This window comes from Xiphophorus hellerii, chromosome 23 (genome assembly GCF_003331165.1).
Source record: "Xiphophorus hellerii strain 12219 chromosome 23, Xiphophorus_hellerii-4.1, whole genome shotgun sequence".
Classification (NCBI taxonomy): domain Eukaryota; kingdom Metazoa; phylum Chordata; class Actinopteri; order Cyprinodontiformes; family Poeciliidae; genus Xiphophorus; species Xiphophorus hellerii.
The window spans coordinates 22744878-22764924 of NC_045694.1; the positions used below are offsets into that span (position 1 = coordinate 22744878).

Below are 20047 nucleotides of genomic sequence, written 5' to 3' on the forward strand. Positions count from 1 at the left end.
AGCACAGCAGGAGTAGCTTAATCTAATACCACAATTAGTTACATTAAGCTTTAATTGTTTATTTGACCACTCCGTTTCCCATGACAGAGCATTTTCAGTTTGTGGAGTGTGTAGTAACCATGAACACACCAAATCCAAATTTTCACACAAAGGAACTACTTAACTTTAAGTATTTTCAAGTTCCTTAAAAAAAAACCCAACCTAGATGGACCCTTTCGATTTAGCTGAAACAACCTTTTATCCCACATAAATGGACTCTTGATCACAAACAGTTATGCACAATGAATATTTTTCATTGTTTGTTCGCATCATCCTCTTCTCATATATGAATAATGTTTTGCTCATTCTAGAAACTCAGAAAACTATAGTTTGCATTTTTGTATTCAATGCAATAATAACATTTTTAGAATGGTTAATTAACCAAAAATTACTTATCCCCGAAATTGTACCGACCGCTTTACATTAAACTTGGTTCATAAAACCTTGTAAACACAAAACATGCACTATACACTGAAATAGAGAGGCGTGAAAGGATGTAGCAGCTATTATCATTGAGTCATCCCAGCAAAGAAATAAGAATCCATTTTTCATGCTGATTGACTGAGGCCACGCATTTTTCCAAGTCTGCATCTGATTGGCTCATTGGGCCCCCATGACGACTCTTTTCCCTTCAAAGCTGCTGAGTTTCCGGACTCACAAAGGGAAAAACAGAGCCAGCGACAAGTTTTATCTAACCAAATCAAAACATTTTTCACTGATCGCCCTCTAGGAAGCAGTTGTAATAAACATTTTCAGCTCAAAAACTTTGTGATGTCTCGCTAGTATTTTGTTTTTCCTCCAACGAACAGACTTCTTTAGATGTCGCTCAGTTCCAAATCCGAAGTGAGGGTTCCCCTTAACACCTACCACTGTAGGGCTACATTCCGCATAAGTTCAGTTATAAAATGGGAGATAGGGAATCAGACACTTCCAAAAGTTGAATTAGTTCTGTGAGTGAATGAATGCCTGATTTTGGGCCACACAGTAAGACTTTCGGGTCCTGCAGCAGTGATGGTTCTGGTGTGGGAAGTTGAGAAAGGTGGCTCAGAAACTCTGAATTAATGATTGGACTTATTATTTATGGAGAGTTCAAATTATCCGTAATGTCATCAGCTCCATTTCAAGTCAACATGCAATATTTTTGTCTGTGATGGTAGGACAGAAAAGGCTTTTTCAGGCTTGCCCTGTTTTCCATGAGTGATCACACGACTCTGCATCCACTCCGATTCTGAAATATCGGGTCAAATTTTTTTGCTTCATCGCGTCAATCGATCCTTCTTCACCTTCCTCCACAGAGTAAGACGCAACCCCATCGCCGAGGCGAGTACAATGTTTACAGCACATTCCAGAGTCACGAGCCTGAGTTCGACTACCTGAAGAGTCTGGAGATCGAGGAGAAGATCAACAAGATCAAATGGCTGCCTCAGCAGAACGCAGCGTACTTCCTGCTCTCCACCAACGGTCAGTTCAAGTCTCTCTGCGTGGTCTACGAGGGCGTTCTGTAGTCGTTCGTCAAATTATGTTTATGTAAATGCTAACTCTGCGGGATTCGTTTAAAGTTGGTGTAAACTGAGATGTTAGTATCAAACAGAAATGCCTGTTTTGGTTATCTGCAAGGCTGCTGCGCTTGGCTGAGCAGGTGCCACCAGCAGAAGAGTTTAAAATTAAGGACTTCATGCATGGCTGCTGCTGCAGAAACACACATCCACACACACACCCACACACGCCTGCCAATGAAAGCACACACGCTCACTAGCTCATACAGACATGAAACACGGAGACGTCTTGCAGATTGTGGGGTTCATGCATGGCTGCTACAGGAGTTCTAGCAGTGGCTGGAGCAGATGGTGGAGGGTCCTGTGGCGATGGCCTCCATGTTCTGACACCAACGTACACAGTGGAAATTAAAAGAGGGAAGAAAAAAACAGCCCGACTGGCGCTGCCATCCACTTCAGTAGACCGAGAAGATGAGACGTAACTGGTGTTTACGTGAAGTAAGATTGAAAAGCACCCAGATGGCTTTCTCAGAGGGGGTGTATCATGGCGTGGCAGTGAAATGAAGTCAACTCCTAGATGGATATTGGTGATAGAATGTACACACGCACTCACAAGAGCCGCCATTCATCATCTGCGCTGGCTGCTGCCCAGCTACGTGCCAGATTGGCTGCCCTACCCGCTCTCCTCCTCCCTGCAAACAAGTTGGAGGGGAGATTTGCTGTTGTGAACCTCAGTCTGAACGTATCCTGTGTCTTTATTTGTTTATTTATTTCTTTGTGCCGTTTCCACCCCCAGACAAGACCGTGAAGCTGTGGAAGATAAGCGAACGGGACAAGCGTCCGGAAGGATACAACCTGAAGGATGAGGACGGACGGTTCCGGGACCCGTCCACCATCACCACGCTGCGGGTGAGAGGTCGCAGGAAGCTGCCGGGCCCCAGCCGCGTCAGAAGTCTGTCGCTTTTTGTGCAGCGGCGTTGTCCGGCCAACGTAAAATTTCACACACATGATATCAATTCAGAGAAAAAGAAGAAACTTTAACAAAGACTGAAGGAGTTTGTCCAAAATCCCTCTTGTGTAATTATCATAGAGAACATATTTCCATGCTATAGAAGATTTGATCAACATCTGTACTAAAGGCAAACAATCACATCCTCAGTGTAATCTTTACTGGAACAAAAGAAAGCACAAGCTAAATGCTTGAAAGCAGCAATCACCAAAGTTCTGCTTCTAAGGGATATTTTAATGATGACGCAAGAAATTATGAGCTATAATTTTACTGCTACTTAAAAAAAAAACACTTTAATTGAAGAGGTGTGCATAATGAATGCATTGTCATTACTGTTAGCATTCGGTAAATAATAACACTTTTAATACAAAGTTGTACTAAGTCTTGCATCAGACGTCCATTAAAAGTGAAATGTTATGTTTATGTCAGCATCATGTCAGTCTTATGCACACGCCGTCAAATAAAGTGTTACCGAAAGCCCTTTTTGTCATCCGTCACAGTTTTAAAATATGTAATGTGAAGAAAAATGTAACTGAATTCAAAACAGCTCATTAAGATAATTAGGATAACGTTTGTAACGGTGATAATGAATGCACTGAGGTTGCGAAAGCTTTGAGCGCCACTGAACAGCTCCTCCTCAGGCTGAATTAGAGAGGAGACAGCGAATCAGACATTGACAGTGTCTGACTTCACAAGTGTGCTTTTGTCAAAAAAAAACTCTTAAACTTTGTAGAATTTAGCTTTTAGTTAGAAACAGTGACTTCTCATAAGTGCAGCGCTTGTAGAACTTTGAGTTCATGTACATTGAGTGATGTCCCCAAGGTTTTCTTTACCTCACTGAATACATCTCCAGTTAAATAATCCACAAGGCATGCTTCATTATTCCTGGACATTACGAGAACATTTCAGCTCAGCTTCACCACAACTTGGTTAGGATTAGGAATGCATCATATTTTGCATTTAAATGCAGCGACAGGACACTGTTTTTTTTCCTGACTTACTACGCAGTGAGTCACACTGTACCAAAACATCTGATATCATTCAGACACTTGGTTATTGTACTGTTCCGGTGGGATAGTGTTACTGACGCTATGAGTCAGGTGGGAATACCGTTGCTTTTGCGTCATGTTTTAATCTGTATAATATCAGATTATCACTTTCACTTCTAACAAGTGAAAAGGCCTGTTGGATTTGAGTCGTTTTAAGCTACGGTTGGCAGTGGAACGTGAGAACGACCTATCGCCCTCTCGATTATTTTTATTGCTCCTCCGACCAGTTTCACTTTTCACACAAGCTGACTGTGTGTACGCTGTACTATGGCCTGTCTGCCATTGCAGATTAGTGCTGAGTCTAGCATGTCTGTCCCTCCTTTGTCTGGCTGGCCGGGGGGATCGTCATAGCTGCCTGGAGGACGGGCCGCTTGACTGTGGCAATCCTGTTTGGACGCTGTGAAATCCGGGCTGAAGCGGGAAGCTGAGGGAGAGGGAGGGCGTTTCCCTACATGGAGGCGTTTTGATAAAATGTCATTTAAATAAAACACGTGTTTGAGAGTGTTTTTTAATTTAAACCAGGATATTCTGTTTGGAAGAAATCTGCCGAGACGATGAGGCAGGTTGAGGACCGTTGACGGCCCGTGTTCCGGGTTAATGAGGCGCACGTCTCTCTGGGCAGCCAGTGAAAGACATGGAAGGGAAGTGACACCCGTGGAGATACAGCGGCCTGCTGAGCTGCCGTGTCTTTTAATCAGTGCCAGCAGCGGACAAAAAAAAAAAACAATCGGGGAAGAAGCGGCCGATTTGTTCTCCTGGCTCCCTCCCGTCTTCCCTGTCTTTGTCTGGGTTTTATCTGGCCAACGGGGGGCTGCGTGCAGGCTGGTTGCTGGGCATCTTTGAAGCCCTTGCAGCTCTGTACACACTGTGTGTGTGGGCGTGTGTGTGTGTGTGTGTGTGTGTGTTGGTGTACTTGCATGTTTGGCGGTCCTAATTCTGTAGACTTTGGTTATCATTCCTCAGCAGGACCTTGCGATGCCCTCAGGCTCTCTCTCTCTTTTGCCACCTTCATCGCTTTTCCTCCAATTTCTCTGACACAAACACATGAAACAGAGAGCAAGACCGACTTCTTCAGCAGTTCGGAGGTGTTGAGAAACTGAGGCATGATCAATGAGTTACCGTGCAGCGTCACAATCTGCCTGAGCCAGCACTCCAAACGGCTCACTTCTCACCTCTGTCTCTTTACCATTTGTGGGATAAATGTAAGATCGTCGTCTCCAGCGCACAGGCTAATCCATTCACAAAGATACATATCTGAGGATGTCTCTTGGAGACAATGTTGAAATCAAACAGAATAATTCATGAATTTAACCGCACGCATCAAAGATGATTCTTTTTCTTGCAGTTTTTTCTGCCTTTCTTGATGTTTTTTTTGTTGTTTTTTTTCCTCCACCCCCAGGTGCCCGTGCTGCAGCCAATGGATTTGATGGTGGAGGCGACAGCCAGGCGTGTCTTCAGCAACGCCCACACATACCATATCAACTCCATCTCCGTCAACTCCGACCTGCAGACCTTCATCTCCACCGATGACCTCCGGGTGAACCTGTGGAACCTGGAGATCACCGACCGCAGCTTCAGTATCCTTTGAAAATCCGCTCTGGCCTTCTCTAAGCTTCATCGCAAATAAACACAGTTAGGACTTTACGCAAATATGAAAACATGAGTTCTGTTTTTACTACATGAGGTTCTATAATTGTAAGTATTTTTAGAATGCTGCTGATGAGCTCAGGTTTTCTGGACTATATGCGACTAATTAAATAGCTGTACCACAAGATTTTGACCAGTTTGGAAAGGAGATTTAAGCACTCTGCTATGTAATTTGCACATAGGAGGGAAGGTTTCGGCCACTGTGGAGCTTCACATTGTGTTACTGAAGTAGCGATGGGTCTGCCTAGGATTGAATGAAGCAACGTGATTTTGCATACGTTGGTTTTCTGCTGTGTTTTGAACTGATATGGCTCTAAAGGCTCTCAGACAGAGGCAGACCCACATTCAGCAAGTTTAAAATCTGACTGTTCAGTGTCTTTTTTTTTTTTTTTGCAATACAAAGCAGGACATAAAAGTCATTATTTTCTGGGACTTGTGTGAATAGCTATAGGTTGAGTTTGTGTCATTGAGCATGTCAATAATGTGACCTGTCTCTTTAAAATCTAAAAGACGTCTCTAGTTTTTACTTCTGACACAGTCATGAAAAGTCATTAGTTTGGACTTGGGCTGTTATATGCACGATTCCACTAATCAGATCTGGAACTTGTCTTCTGGTAATTTTTGCACCCAGATCTAAACCAGTTCTTCATAGATGAAGTGATGCACGAAGATTAAAAAGTCTTATTTCATCAGAAAAAAAAAGACAAATGAACGCCACACTTTTTACATATTCCTTTTGTAAAAAAAAAAAAGAAAAGACAGAAAAATGTATGCTTCCCTTCCAGCACCTGTGTCCGTCCTGCAATCCACACGAAGATTTTTTATTTTTTATTTTTTTTTGCATCAAGCCTGCATCAGCCATGCACTGCAGCATTTTAGAAATAAGCATAAAACAGCTTATTTGAAATTTGACAGAGAATATGGCAAACTGCTTTCAGTCCTGTACTTTATAATAATACTACAAATTGTGTTCCGGATAAGATCTGTGCTCATTTTCCAGACGTCTTTCCTTAAGCCTGCGTCTCTCAGACATCGTAGACATCAAGCCAGCCAACATGGAGGAGCTGACGGAGGTCATCACCTCGGCCGAGTTTCATCCCCAGCAGTGTCACACCTTCGCCTACAGCAGCAGCAAGGGCTCCATACGCCTCTGTGACATGAGGCAGGCGGCGCTCTGCGACAAGCACTGCAAATGTGAGTATATGAGAAGGAAAAAATCATTAGGTGGTCACAGAATAGGACAAGGTCTGGCTAATGCATCTAAGATCTCTTATAGATTTTCTTTGACAGGATGCACACAGCCTGCACTCGTGTTTGTGGATACCATCAGACAGACCAATCCTAAAACCTTTTTCTTTCTTTCTGTATTTCATTTTTTTACATTCTTATTGTTGCTTTGAAAGGTTCTCAAACACGCTCCTGTGAACGTTTGTGATTACCACCTGCTGGTCATTTTAAAACAATATATACAGCTCTGGAAAATAAAAATTAAGAGGCCGCTTAAAATGATCAGTTTCTCTAATTTTACTTTTTATAAGTAAACGTTTGAGTAAAATGAACATTGTTCTTTTATTCTACGAAATACAGACAACATGTCTCCGAAATTCCAAGCAAAAATTTTGCATTTATTTACAGAAAAGGAGAAATGGTCAAAACAACAAAAGAGATGCAGTGCTTTCAGACCTCAGATAATGTAAAGGAAACAAGTTTACATTCATTTAGAAACAACAATACTAATGTTTTAACCCAGGTAGATTTGGTGGATTAACCATGAGGTTTAATTTATAACAGAGCTGGATATATCTTGTCCTATTTAGTGTATTCCTTACTTTAAAGTAACCTTGAATTCTTCTTAAAAAAAAAAAAAAGTACACTCAAGAGTGTGTATAAATTGTATGAATGGTTACGTTATTACCTGACAGAACTGGAAAATTAATTTTGACTAAGTATAAAATGGCTCACATCAAGCTGAAATAAAAAATAATAATAATAATAATAATCCTGATACGCCACAGAATGATGCATTCATTTCCCCCTGAACCGGTCTGTTTTAATGTAGAAGTGACACACAGATGATCAATATGGCACAATTGATAAACCATCAATAAATCTTCAAGCGTGACTCGAACAATGGGCGTCCTTCTCTAAGCCTTAACATCACATGCAAACACTTGGCTCAGATGAATAATGAATACATTGACATTTACGCTGGGAAATCAATGTCATAAGAGCAATTGCATTAGTCCCTCATGGACACACCTTGTTGCTCGATAATGTCACTCGTTTCCTCGGACATATTGATGAATCCACTGGACTGTGTGTTAACGCGGCCTGTTGAATATCACATGAGCATCGGAGGCTCCTCTATGAGAAAAGAAAAAGATTCTGGAGGGTTTTTGGAGACTTGATGGGAGACAAAATAGAGAAGAAGAAGAAGAAGAAGAAGAAGAAGAAGAAGAAGGGCCTTGTTGTAAGGTTGGAAATATTAATGTTCACTATCTCACTGCACGAAGGTGAAGGAGAGACAACAAAAGACAGCCAAAACCCTTTCCATTTTTGTTTAAAGACACAGCTGAATAGGTCAAACACATATAGGCATTGTGTGAAAATTAAAAGGCCAACATTACAAATTTTAATAGAAGTGCAATTTTAAATATGAATCCAAGTTAAAATCCTCCGATTCATGCTTCAATAACTAATTACTGATCAGGCAAAAAGTCCTGAAGTCAAAGACTTTCCGCACATCTTTCAGGTTTTCAGGTGGATTGTTCCAGAGCTGAGGAGCATAGAAGCTAAATACCACAACGCTATCTCTGTACTTTGCTCCGTTCATCTCTCCCACCATCAGCTTTAGTCTTTCTGGGTGATGCATGAAAAACATGAGCTTTGTTTACAGGTCAGAAACTTTCAGTTTGGTTATCTGACCAGGTGTTTTCTGCGTTCCCTAAATGGCTTGTGGCAAACTACCAGCAGGACATCTTATGGGTTTTTTTAATATTTATTTATTTGTACAATACTCTACTAATGGTTATGCTGCTGATTGGTTCTCCCACCTGAGCTGGATATTTCTGCTGCTCCTCCAAAGTCTCCGCGAGTTGTATGTATTTCTCTGGTTCCCTTCACCGACCTGAAAGTTTGCATGCAGGTGGGCTGTACTCGCATTTCTGTTGCGGTATCAGGATAATAGAGACATAATAATAAAGCATGTTTTTTATTTGTGAAACATGATTGAATAATAAATAATAATTAATAGTAATAATACATTTGTTTGTATAGCCCTTTACTATAGCCATAAGGTTAACCAAAGTGCTCTACAGTGAAATAAGAAAAAAAAAGAAAAAATCAGTTAAACAAAAGGAACAAAACTGGATAAAACATAAGAGACAGCAGAATAAAGTCAAATATAATGAAAAATGTCACACTATAAGCCATGTTTGAACGTATAATCTTGATTTGAAGACTAAAATTCTATTATGTTTTATTCTTTATCTTCCACATCACAAATAATACTGTAATGCTGTTTTTCTATTAAATAAACTCACAATAATAATAATACTAATCCATTATAATATAATCCATTATAATATAAAATAATATAAAATAATACTAATCCAAGGCTGGAGGTTGAAAAGTGACAAAATGTTTCAAATAAATTAATAAAATCAATGGGTATGAAGGTACGATTTCATAAAGCGAGCAGACAGGCTTGACTGCGCCCCAGAATTATTCTGCATCTCCCTCCAAACCCGTAAATCCGTGAGACTTCTGGTATCAATCAGCGTTGCAGCCGGGATGGATGGATGGGTGAGGGATGGTTAGAGGATTTAGAAGGGGATTGTCAAATGCCCCAAGGACAGAGCAAGAGGGACCAAACAAACCCTCTGCCCTCCCCTGTTGACTCCCAGGAGACCCCATTATACACCCCTGGAGCGGGAGGGCAGGGTCTAACACACACACACACACGCACACACACACACATGCACATATACATACACGCTTCCACTTATTCCCAAACACCCCTTCCACCGGCACATATACGCACACAGAAACCCAACGGGGCTCATATGTGGCCGGTACTTTGACATTGATTTGTTTTTCTTATCCCTTCCTCATTCCCCTTCATTTTTTCATCTCTGACGCTGCGGCGCTAGTTAGACTCCCCACTGACACATCACAGGCTGATCCTCCAGGCCTCAGCTGAGGAGCGGGCTTGACGGCGGAGGGGGCTTTTTTTTTTTTTTACAGAAATAAAGATGAGATGGGGTGGGTAGGGAGGAAGGAAGGAAGAGTGGGGAGATGCATTGACTTGACAGCTAACGATGGAATGCCTGGCTCTCATCCCCGGTGTGCTGGCCCGCACATGGATCAGCAGCTGCCAGAGTCAATATGAATCATAACCAATATTTGCCCACCGCGCTGACCTGCCATTATCTCCCCGAGTAATTCTGCAAAGAGATGCAGCTGCAACCCTTCTGCGATCCAAAGCCCTGCGTTTCTCTGCAGTAACAAAATTTAATTTTTTTTTCTTCTCCGTCCTACGTAGACTTCGAAGAGCCGGAGGATCCGTCGACGCGGTCCTTTTTCTCAGAAATCATCTCATCCATCTCCGACGTAAAGTTCAGCCACAACGGGCGCTACTTGATGACAAGGGACTACCTCACTGTCAAGGTGTGGGACCTCCAGATGGAGAACAAACCACTCGAAACCTACCAGGTAATGTATCTGTTGTCTCCATCGTCGGTCTAAAAGAAAAAGAAAAAAAAAACCTAATCTCAGCTGGGGAAGTTAGGAAGTTCCATCTTGGCCCAGATCAAATCAAATCGTATTGATCTCAAGCTAATCAGTCAACGTAATACTGTTTCACTGTCAGTCTGCCGCGCTGTAACCTTGTCATCTTCAGCGATTACCCCAGAAGGGCTTATTGAACCAAGTATCCATTAGAGGGTAGCGCTAGTGCCGATGCGAGCCGAAGGGTAAAACCTCCCACTGTGTGGTCATTGGGGTCAGATCCACCCTCTCTGATGTAGGAAAGTAATCCTGCAGCAGGTCATGATTGATAAGGCCATCAGGGGATTCTAACTCTGGCTTCACCTGCTGCCTAACGTCTTAGCAGGGGTCACCAGGCCTGGAGGATTACTAAAAGTAGAGCATAAGGCACTGGAGCTTAGGGTTGTTTTTTTTGTTTTTGTTTTTTTTTTACTGAAAATCAATGCAGTAACCAACTTTGTTTTTTAGGTTCACGACTACCTGCGGGGCAAACTTTGTTCTCTGTACGAGAACGACTGCATCTTCGACAAGTTTGAGTGCGTCTGGAATGGATCGGACAGGTGAGACGTCTCAATCAATCGTCAGAGAGACGGGTCGGTACAAATCCATGCATGCATCTTTGTAATGCTCGCCTTGCTTTCCCCCCCCTTCCCCTTCAGCGTCATAATGACGGGCTCCTACAACAACTTCTTTCGAATGTTCGACCGGAACACCAAGCGGGACGTCACGCTGGAGGCCTCGAGAGAGAACAGCAAACCCCGAGCGATCCTGAAGCCTCGCAAGGTGCGAAATAAACATATTTGTTTTCTCAACGTATAACCTACTGTAGCAGAGTATGTATTAAAAATCAGAACCGAAATGTCTGCTTTAAAGCTTTTCTTACAGCCTTATTGTTACGTTGTAGTAGGGCTGGACAATAAGTCAATAATAATATGTATCGCAATAGGCCCGTGATCAATATCAGTAAATACTATGCCTGACTAGTATCTACAATATGTACAATATTCACTGAATATTCAGAATTGAGATGTAGGCAGAGGAAAGACTTCAGTCGCTCAACCTCTCGCTAAGCTAGGTTTGTGGCATCAACTAACTTACTCACTCTTTGGTAGCCTAGCAACAACTTGTTGAGTAACTCACGCAGCAGCAGTTCCAGGTTTCACCTCATAACTGCTTAAAAATAGGAGAAAAAAAACAATGGCGTGGAGTGAAAATTATGAATAAAGCAGGAAAGATCATGTCACCAGTTCGGCAGTATTTCATATATTTAAAAACTAATGAATCATTATTGATATCGACTGATATGAAGTGCATATATCACAACGCGTTTTTCGGCCACGTTGTCCGGGCCTACGTTGTACATATTCTTTCAGCTTTCCACCATTACTGGTTAGATTTGGAACGATCAGGTCTAATCTCGAGGGAAGGAGGCGAGTAAGGATGGCCAAGCCTATTAAAGTGGCTGTAAGTTTAGAGTTAGAGCAGGAATAAATCTGTTTCACTGCAGACAGCAGATCTTAAGTGTATTGAAATATGCTAAGTTTATAGACTATGACAATTAATTTTTCCCAGTATGTTGGCCTTTAATGTGACATGCAGAATATCGTATGCAATTCTAAATAAAAACAGAACAAGTCAGTTAGGGGGAAAATCATTTTAAATACAACCTGTAGGTACTTGGTCGTACACCATTCAGGGATCTGGTGCCACAAAACAACACTGAAAAACACAGGGCAAATGACTTTACATATTTATATCCAGTTGCAGCAATTAGTAATATTTGATACACGCCTAACATAGTAAATGGGATTATCGAAAAAGCTTCAACTGTGCAGAGGGATTACAAAGGCAAAGGAAACAAAAAACTGATTAGAGACAAGATGGAAACTGTTCAGTAAGTCTACAGAGTCTGACAGCAGCACTGAAGGAGCTGCAGGAAGTTCTGCCATCTACTGGTAGTGGGCTACATGTGACAACTGGCCCTTTGATAACACCAGTTCATATGCTGACCGAAAGATTTTTAGATGTGTGCCAGGAAGCTGGAGATGAAAATTGAATTCATGCAGTCATTTAATTTAATGGTGCGACTTTTTCCTAATAACAAGGGTCAGGTAGAGGTCGTGAAAAGTGGTTAAGAGAAGAGTTTTGGGTTTTTTTAAGTAATCACTTTTCTTGGTTGGAAGAAACTGAAAACACTTTCCAGACCAAATAAACTGAAAAAAAAACTTAAAAAGTTAGGAAGCTGTCTGCCTTTTATCAAGACAAAAGAAATATTTGTGCATTTTAAGTTAGAAAAATAATACTGAATAATGAGTACTTTAAATGTTGGTATTCTGGACCATGTTGCAAAAGGTTTGGATACCACTGTTACAGAGTAATTTCAGCTTTTTCATTGCTTATATTTTTCCTCTAAAAAAATGTTTTTCAGTTGAATTGTAAAAGATGAATGCCAAAAAAAATTTATAAAATGTAAAAAAAATAAAATAAAATCCGCTATTGACATTATCCACGTTGTCCACCCCGGCTTCAACAATAAATAGTGAATTTATCTAGCATTTGATTGATCTGGAGTAGCTAAAAACAAAACAAAAGAAAATTAAATAAAAGAAGTGTAGTCCAAAAATTGCCTCAAATGTAAAGATGGCTTGTGTGTAAAAACGTCTGACTGTCCCTCTGCCCTCCAGGTGTGTGTAGGTGGGAAACGTCGCAAGGATGAGATCAGCGTAGACAGCCTGGACTTCAGCAAGAAGATCCTCCACACGACGTGGCATCCGCATGAGAACATCATCGCCGTGGCGGCCACCAACAACCTCTACATCTTCCAGGACAAAGTGAACTAAGAAAAAGAAAAAAAGACAGTCTGCCCCAAATTATGAAACCTCCCAGGACCCAAACATAATGTGAGGGGCTGCTGTCTTAAATCCCCCCCTACCCCCCCTCCAAAAGCCCCCGACTCTACTTTAAGAGAGTCCTGTGTCCAGACACTGACGTGAGAAAGTGGACAGTGAAACGGACACAATTCGAGGAAAAGGCTTCATTTCAAGAAAATGACTCCTAATTTAATTTATTCAGCCATGCGGACAACAGAAGGATCGAATCCCGTGCGTTTTATGCAACACGAAGGACCGCTGCATGAATAATGTTATGTAGCAGCCCTCTGGACCCCGAAAGAAGCAGGCGGACAGGGGAGCGGTGAATTTTCAAACAGAGCACAGAGACTGAAAGCCAGCTCACGTGATGGTGGCTCTTCTTCATGTAGCGTCGGCGCCCGATCCCTCTCTTCCCCCCACCCCGGCGTTTCCGCCCGCTCCAGCTGCAGCGCATGCGATGGACCCTGCGGCCTCCTACTGAGGTCGAGCACGGGACAACGCAGAAAGAAGAAGAGACTGTTAATAATGCCTGACCCCACCCCCCAGAAACTGCACGCAGCACGGTCAGTCTCACCGGTTTTGCCGTCTCCTTACCGAGACGTCTGTAGTCTGCGACGCGAATGAAGCCCTTCCAGGCGGCGCGAGTCGATGGTTTTTGTTTAAAGCCGCTCGTTTCGTCCTTCTCTCGGTTGGTGAGTCTGTGTAGAAGCTGTGGTGCCTTCTTTTGGTATGTGGGGCTTCGATGTAATTGGGTGTGGGAGGGAGGGCAAGGGACTGTGTGAATGTTTTAAATTAAATGTTAACTTAGGGTGTTTTTTTTGTTTTTGTTTGTTTTGTTTCTGTTTCTCCCTCTCTTTCTTAACCAATGAAAATGAGCGTAAGAACAAAAAGGCTTCGTTAAGATCGCAAATGGACAAAGTTTTGCAAGTAACAACAAGGAGGAGAAGACGCTGTGTTTTGTACAGAGGAACCGCTGTGTGTTGGATGTTCGCGATTGCTCAGAGAAACGACAAAAGCCACAACTTTTTCCTTTTTCGAGATTGTTGCTTTTAAAAAAATAAAACTGAACTCTTTGCTATATGTTGCCCTGTTTGGATGGCGCTGAAAATGATTTGCAGGCAAAATGATTACAAAAATGTTCAGCTTTATGATTTCATAGGACCTTAAAGTAGACCACGTGGGCGCGTCACAGTGCCACAATAGCTTCGTTTGCATGTGCTGGATGTGAATCTGTTGAAACTGGCAGGTCATTTGAGGCACTGCGCCATGAATGTTTTTAGTTGTTGTTTTTGTTTTTTCTCCCCCAAAAGATGTCAGCTAAAGTCAGTTTTGTATGAGATCGTTCCGATACTTGTGCATGTTTGTCCTCTGGGTGAAGATGGGGCAACGACGAGCAGCAGCAGCAGGTTGTCTCGCAGAAATCGGCTTGGAACCTTCTCCGGTTTCGGTGCAAAACGGTCAGAAGCGTATGTGGACTCTGTAAAATCAGGGAATATTTATGTGTGAGTCTGTTTAACGGTGATATCTTCTAAACCGCCCCTCCTTTGTGACACTTCTTATTGAAACAAACCAACTTTTATAGCTCAGAATGTATCAAAATGCATTGAATTACCATGCAGTCTTTATGCTTACTGGACTTACTTTGAATAAAAAAAAAAAGAAAAAGAATAAAGATTTGCAAGCTGAATGCCTGTTAGTGTGGACTCTAATCTATAAACATCTGTTCAATCAAAGATCACAGCTGTACCTGCTATGGGTTGACTAAGATCAGCCTCTGACGTAAGGTCTCCCTCTAGTGGAGACAGAGTGGCAAAGGGATTTTGGCTACTCTTAGTGCAATCATTTCTGTAAAATGCTAGCACAGACTTGTGTGACTTTTATGAGAAGGGAGAAAAATTTTACATGGTTTTAAACATTAAATTAAACATCTGATTTAATTTAACCCTCCCGCTTTCCCAGAAACAATACCTTAGAGAACCAACTGATGAATTTGTAGCTGCAAGACTACAGTCTAATTTTTGCAAAATTTCACAAAATAGCCTGTTCTAGAACATCATTATGCTTTTTTTAATTTAAATCGTTCCACTATAACTCTGGCTCCATGATTGCAGTAAATCATGAAGATGAGCTAAAGCGTGGGGTATTGCTCTATGACCTGACTGTTTTGGACTTCCTTACATGTGTTTGCTTTGCTGTTTGTTCAGACCTCTGAAGTTTTCACAGAACTCCTGGATTTATATTGGAATTACATCTGACACCAGCAGAATAAGGTAACCGACTGGATACAAATGCATGATTTTTTGTATGTTTTTCAGCTTCCATTTGATAACTATTCACTCCTGTGTGTTGATGTACCACAACTGTAACCTGAAAACATTTCAGGTTATAGTTGTAATGTGACAAAGTGTGAAGAAGTCCAAAGGTAATAAATATATTTGATGTATGTCTAATGCTGGCTTATGTGTTATTTAGTGGTTTAGTGCTCTTTAACATAATGGTTTTGTGCAAAACATCTACAATTTAGGCATCATTACCACTTTGTTTGGCCTTTTTTTCCCTCCCTAATTGGCCCCATGTGGGTGTAGTCTGCATGCTTTTAGCCAGCTGGGGACGGCAGCTGTCAATCAAGCAGCATCTTTATAACTCGCCGCAGGGGCTGCATCTCTGGGTCTAAGGATAAAACCGGGCGCACGCAAGAGCTCCACTCTTAACTCCTGACTGCCAGCTATTAACTTGTCTGATGTGATCTTTTCATCAGCCTTTGATCTCAATCCATTTCCGTCTTTAGATTGCTAAAAAAAAAAATTTTTCCTCTCAGGAAATTTTTCACATCTTCTGGCTATCTCTGAATTCTCAGATTTTTTTATTTTCTTATCAGATCATCAACTCTTTGAGATCTATGGATAAGCTCGTTGGAAACAACACGACTACGGAGAACAGCTCCTTGAACAAGTGGACGCTCAATGAACCAGGCTTGTTCCACCATCGGGACCCCAGCGAACTCCGGGTCTTGGTGCCAGCCATCCTGGGAGTCATCTGTGTTTTAGGTGTGGCTTGTAATCTCACCGCAATGGTCATCCTGTTCTCGAACGCCCACAGGGGCAAACTGTCCCTCATCAACTCGCTCATCTTCAACCTGATGTTCGCCGACGGGCTGGTGCTGATGTTCACCGTCCCTTTCAGGGCTGTCTCTTACTCCAGGGCGAGCTGGAGCCTGGGGTGGGTGGTGTGCAAGACGGCCGACTGGTTCCTCCAGTCCTGCATGGTGGCGAAGAGCCTCACCGTGGCTTTCATGGCGAAGGCTTGCAGCCGATACGTGTCAAACCCCACCAGGCAGGTGAGCATCCACCTGGGCTCCATCCTGGTGGTGCTCTTCTTCATCTGGTTGTCTGCCTGCTCCGTCACCATTCCACTGTGGTTGTTTGCGAAGCTGCAGAGAGAGGTCCGTGGGCTCGTGTGTGTGCTGATGTTTCCTCCTGAAGCTAAGGAGTTCATGTCTGTGTACGTCAAAGCGTACCCCTTAGGGGTCTACTGTGCACCGCTCAGCTTTGCCCTGATGTACTTCTGGAAGGCTTACGGACACTGCCAACGTCGCTCCAGTAAGTCTCAGAACCTGCGCACGCAGATCCGTTCCAGGAGGCTCACCCTGATGCTTTTCAGCCTGACCCTGGCTATGGCTATCCTGTGGCTTCCTCAGTGGGTGGTATGGCTTTGGGAGAGGCATCTTGCAGAGAAGGAAACTGAAGGAGTTCAGCCACTGACTTCCTCTCCTCCCCTTTTCCTCGCCCTCTCTGCTCAGCTGCTCACCTTCTCTCTGTCTTTGGTGAACCCTCTGATTGTCCTCTTCCTCTCAGAGGAATTCAGAGAGAGTTACCGGGGGCTGTGGAGGCGCCTCACCCTGCGTAAGCAGCCTCCACCTAAGCCAAAGCCCGGACCCCACAACCCTACCTCTCTCCAGTCCCCTTGCCCCAGACCGGAGACTTCAGGACAGCTGATTGGAGAGAGAGGGATTCATTTCAGCTCCAGCCAGGAAACCAGCGGCAAGGCTCAACCTCCGCCGGACCACGGCAATCCTGGCGAGGAAAAAGAGGCGGACATGGTGAGCCTTAGAGACGGGGTTGTCTTGCCTGATGTGGAGCAGTTCTGGCAGGACAGGGAGACTGGCTCGCACACGGATGAAAACGATCCGGTGCCGTGGGAGAACCAGACCCAAGAAGAGAAAAAATAATAACCAGCCAATATCCAACACACCTCTACCAACTGCTGCGACGTAAATGACTGATGTTCTGTCTTCTGTGTGTGCAATATTGTTCAAAGGTAAGACGTGTAATCAGAGCGAGTGAGACCCACAAATAGAGCAGCAGCATCTGCATATGTGATAACCTGTTGCAGTTTGTGAGGTAATTATTAGTACCTGTAAATTAAAACTTTATGATAGGATAAAATAATTTATACAAACTTTCTTTCTACATGGATGAAGTACCAAAAACAATGAAGTGTGTTTGCGAATAATTTCGACCTCGACTCAAGGCTCACGTGTAAAATTCTTTCTTTAATGAACTAAATATTTAAATGTGCATTGGTTGTTTTTATGATGATTAGAAAGTGGTTTGCATGCAACCGTCGATGTGACAGTAATTGGTCTCAGATTTATTTGCAACGTGTCTCTAAATGGAAACTGTTTTCAATAAATACGCTGTGAAAATGTGGTCTGACTGGAGGCTTTTGTTTTGATTTTACGCTGGTCATTCAAGAATGTCCACACACAGGTACAGTAGAGTCTTTGTGGGATTGATTCCTGCTGACATTTAATCAGTGAGTATTTTTCGTAGTGAAATCCTTTATAATTACCAGGGGTTCTAATTAAAGCTCTCGTCTGAGCTCAGCTGAGGTGTCAGTGGTCTCTCTTGTAATTGTAGCATGCGGTAGAAAGCAACATATCTGTGGTTTACCTATAGGCATAATTAAAGATATTGTTTTTATGGGGGGAAGGACAACAGTATATTCCCTTTGAATCATTTAGCTCTAAAACCCATTGTCAGTTACCTAACAACTCTTGTTTTCTCACTCCCTTCCTATCTGACATTTCCCCCCTCATTGATTATTTATGCTGACCTTTTATTGCCAGAGGCAACTCACTCAATCAGAGCAACGCTTAACTGTATAACCCATCATCAGTCCCTGGGGTTCCCGCCTGCCCATAAACACTGAAGGTGCTAGAAAATGGTACAGACGCCGAACATTTAGCCCTAGTCCGAAAAAATAAATAACTTTTTTTCCCCATCAGCTGTAGATGAGAAATTAAAGTGTTATTGCTGTATGTTTAAAGACAAAACACAATATGGTGGTTGTCTCCAAGCTATCTTGTTGACACCTCTGGCCCTGGCATTTACCCTGCTAAATGAGCCAGTAAATCTGTAGTTGTGGGATTTTATCCAATTTCAGCAGAGAGCCTCAGAGCTAGGAGGCACTGAGCCCCAAAAAGTACAAATTAAACCCGTTTTTTTAGGCTTTGACCCGAGCAACAAAAGCTGAAGCTCCAACACCATCATCGATAATTGGTGTGAGGTTTGTCCAAATGAGGCACTGTGTATTGTGGTCGAGCACATGGACCACAATACATATTGTGGTGTGAAGAAATGGCCTCATTTCTTATTATTTATGCAGATGAAACTTTGCACTTGAGCTCTGTTTGAATTTTGTTTTCAGAAAGAAGACATTTTCGTGAGGAAGCCCTCGCAAACATGCATATTCATTGATTCACGGTCATCGTGAAGATGCTAAACCAGGACGTATTCTACAATTTCTTGTTCTAGATCTGCAAGGGCATCCATTCTTGGAAAGATTTTTATGGTTAACAATCAATCTCAATGACAATTTGAGATTTTCAAAGTTGAGGTATTTCTCTCACGTCATTGGTGATGTTTTACCATCTTGAAATTTATGACCTGGAGCGGCAAAATGCCTAAACACCTGCTTCCTTTATTTGCTCCGGGCTTGTTTCTGCCGATTAATTACAACGGTGTGGAGTTTATTGTATGTTTTTGTTTTTTTCTACACTTGACTTCAGTTTTAAATAATATTAGAACTTGCTAAATAAAAACCAGTTTTATTCGTTCCGGTACATAAAATCTTAGAACTCAAAAAGGACGTACTTTGTTTCAGCTATCAATGCATTTTTAAATAATACGTTTTTGATAATAAGTCTTCAAACAACTGAGTTAAATTAAGTCTAGGATTAAAAAAAAAAAAGAAGGAAATTAAAGCACCAGTCCAGAAATGTCAGCTGAACATTATTCACAATTATAAACTTACATAAATGGCTGCTTTATGTTTATTAACTTTTTACATAAGCAAAACAGTTATTGAATGAACAATAAGAGACGTGCAGTAAAAACTACAGCTGTTGATATTTAAGTACTGAATTTAAGCCACAATATCAAGCCTCCTGGTGAGTGTAGCTCATCTATTTTCCTGCTATAATATCCAGGCCCTTTTTTTTTAAACCCTTTCTCCTCCACACAGACTTTAATGCATCACCTCAAACTCAGAAACCTTTCTGACCCTCATTTCCTCCCTCATTTTGAGGAATCAACAACTCTACCGCCGCGGGCAGCAAAGCAGCAGAAGTAGAAATGCGCTTTTCTTTCTAATCCTTTAGTCACTCAGACACAGTTTGAATTGTTTTCTTCATTTCAGTGTAATGCAGAGTTCCACCAGTCAATAAGCCCTAAGTACCACCAGGGCAATAAGGATACTACTGTACTACTCTGCATACCTGCAGATATGGGAGCAGCAGCATTATGGAGTTCAGTCACTGAAAAACAAAATTTTACCAAGTAATTTTGATCCAGTTTCTAGTGCAAATATCTTAGTATTCTTGAAATAAAACAAAACTAACTTACAAGTAACTTATCAACAATGGGAGCTTGTTTTAAGTAAATAATTCCTGAAAAAGTACTAGTTCTATTGTCAGATAATTTCACTTTTAACAAGACATTTTTCGCATGTTATAAGTGAAATAATCCATCAGTGGAACTAGTAGATTTTCACCAATATTAAGAACCAAAACAAGGTCCCACATCTTGCTTAGAAGTCAGTTTTGTCCTATTTCAAGTCTACCGAGATATTTTCACTAGAAACCAGACCAAAAATACTTTTTTGTTTTGT

The 20047-nt window shown here is 42.0% G+C and overlaps 2 protein-coding genes across 3 annotated transcripts in view; both read left to right on the top strand.

Moving 5' to 3' along the window:
• The window catches only part of LOC116714047 (serine/threonine-protein phosphatase 2A 55 kDa regulatory subunit B beta isoform), a 55644-nt gene extending 41080 nt beyond the window's left edge, over window positions 1-14564 (top strand). For both annotated transcript variants that reach the window (XM_032554350.1, XM_032554351.1), the window contains exons 3-10: window positions 1335-1500; window positions 2332-2444; window positions 4993-5170; window positions 6270-6434; window positions 9784-9953; window positions 10476-10567; window positions 10667-10790; window positions 12692-14564. In XM_032554350.1, coding sequence (XP_032410241.1) covers window positions 1335-1500; window positions 2332-2444; window positions 4993-5170; window positions 6270-6434; window positions 9784-9953; window positions 10476-10567; window positions 10667-10790; window positions 12692-12847 — 1164 coding nt within the window. In that variant the 3' untranslated portion in view covers window positions 12848-14564. The remainder of the gene's footprint in view (window positions 1-1334; window positions 1501-2331; window positions 2445-4992; window positions 5171-6269; window positions 6435-9783; window positions 9954-10475; window positions 10568-10666; window positions 10791-12691) is intronic.
• A 127-nt stretch (window positions 14565-14691) lies between these two features.
• Window positions 14692-17586, top strand: gpr151 (G protein-coupled receptor 151). Its single transcript, XM_032554353.1, has 2 exons — window positions 14692-15147; window positions 15756-17586. Exon 2 carries the CDS (start codon window positions 15777-15779, stop codon window positions 17103-17105), a length of 1329 nt encoding a protein of 442 aa, XP_032410244.1. The 5' UTR covers window positions 14692-15147; window positions 15756-15776; the 3' UTR covers window positions 17106-17586.
• Window positions 17587-20047: the final 2461 nt, after the last annotated feature.

Excerpts from the sequence above, each read along its gene's own strand:
- gpr151 (XM_032554353.1), top strand. The coding sequence starts at position 15,777 with ATGGATAAGCTCGTTGGAAACAACACGACTACGGAGAACAGCTCCTTG.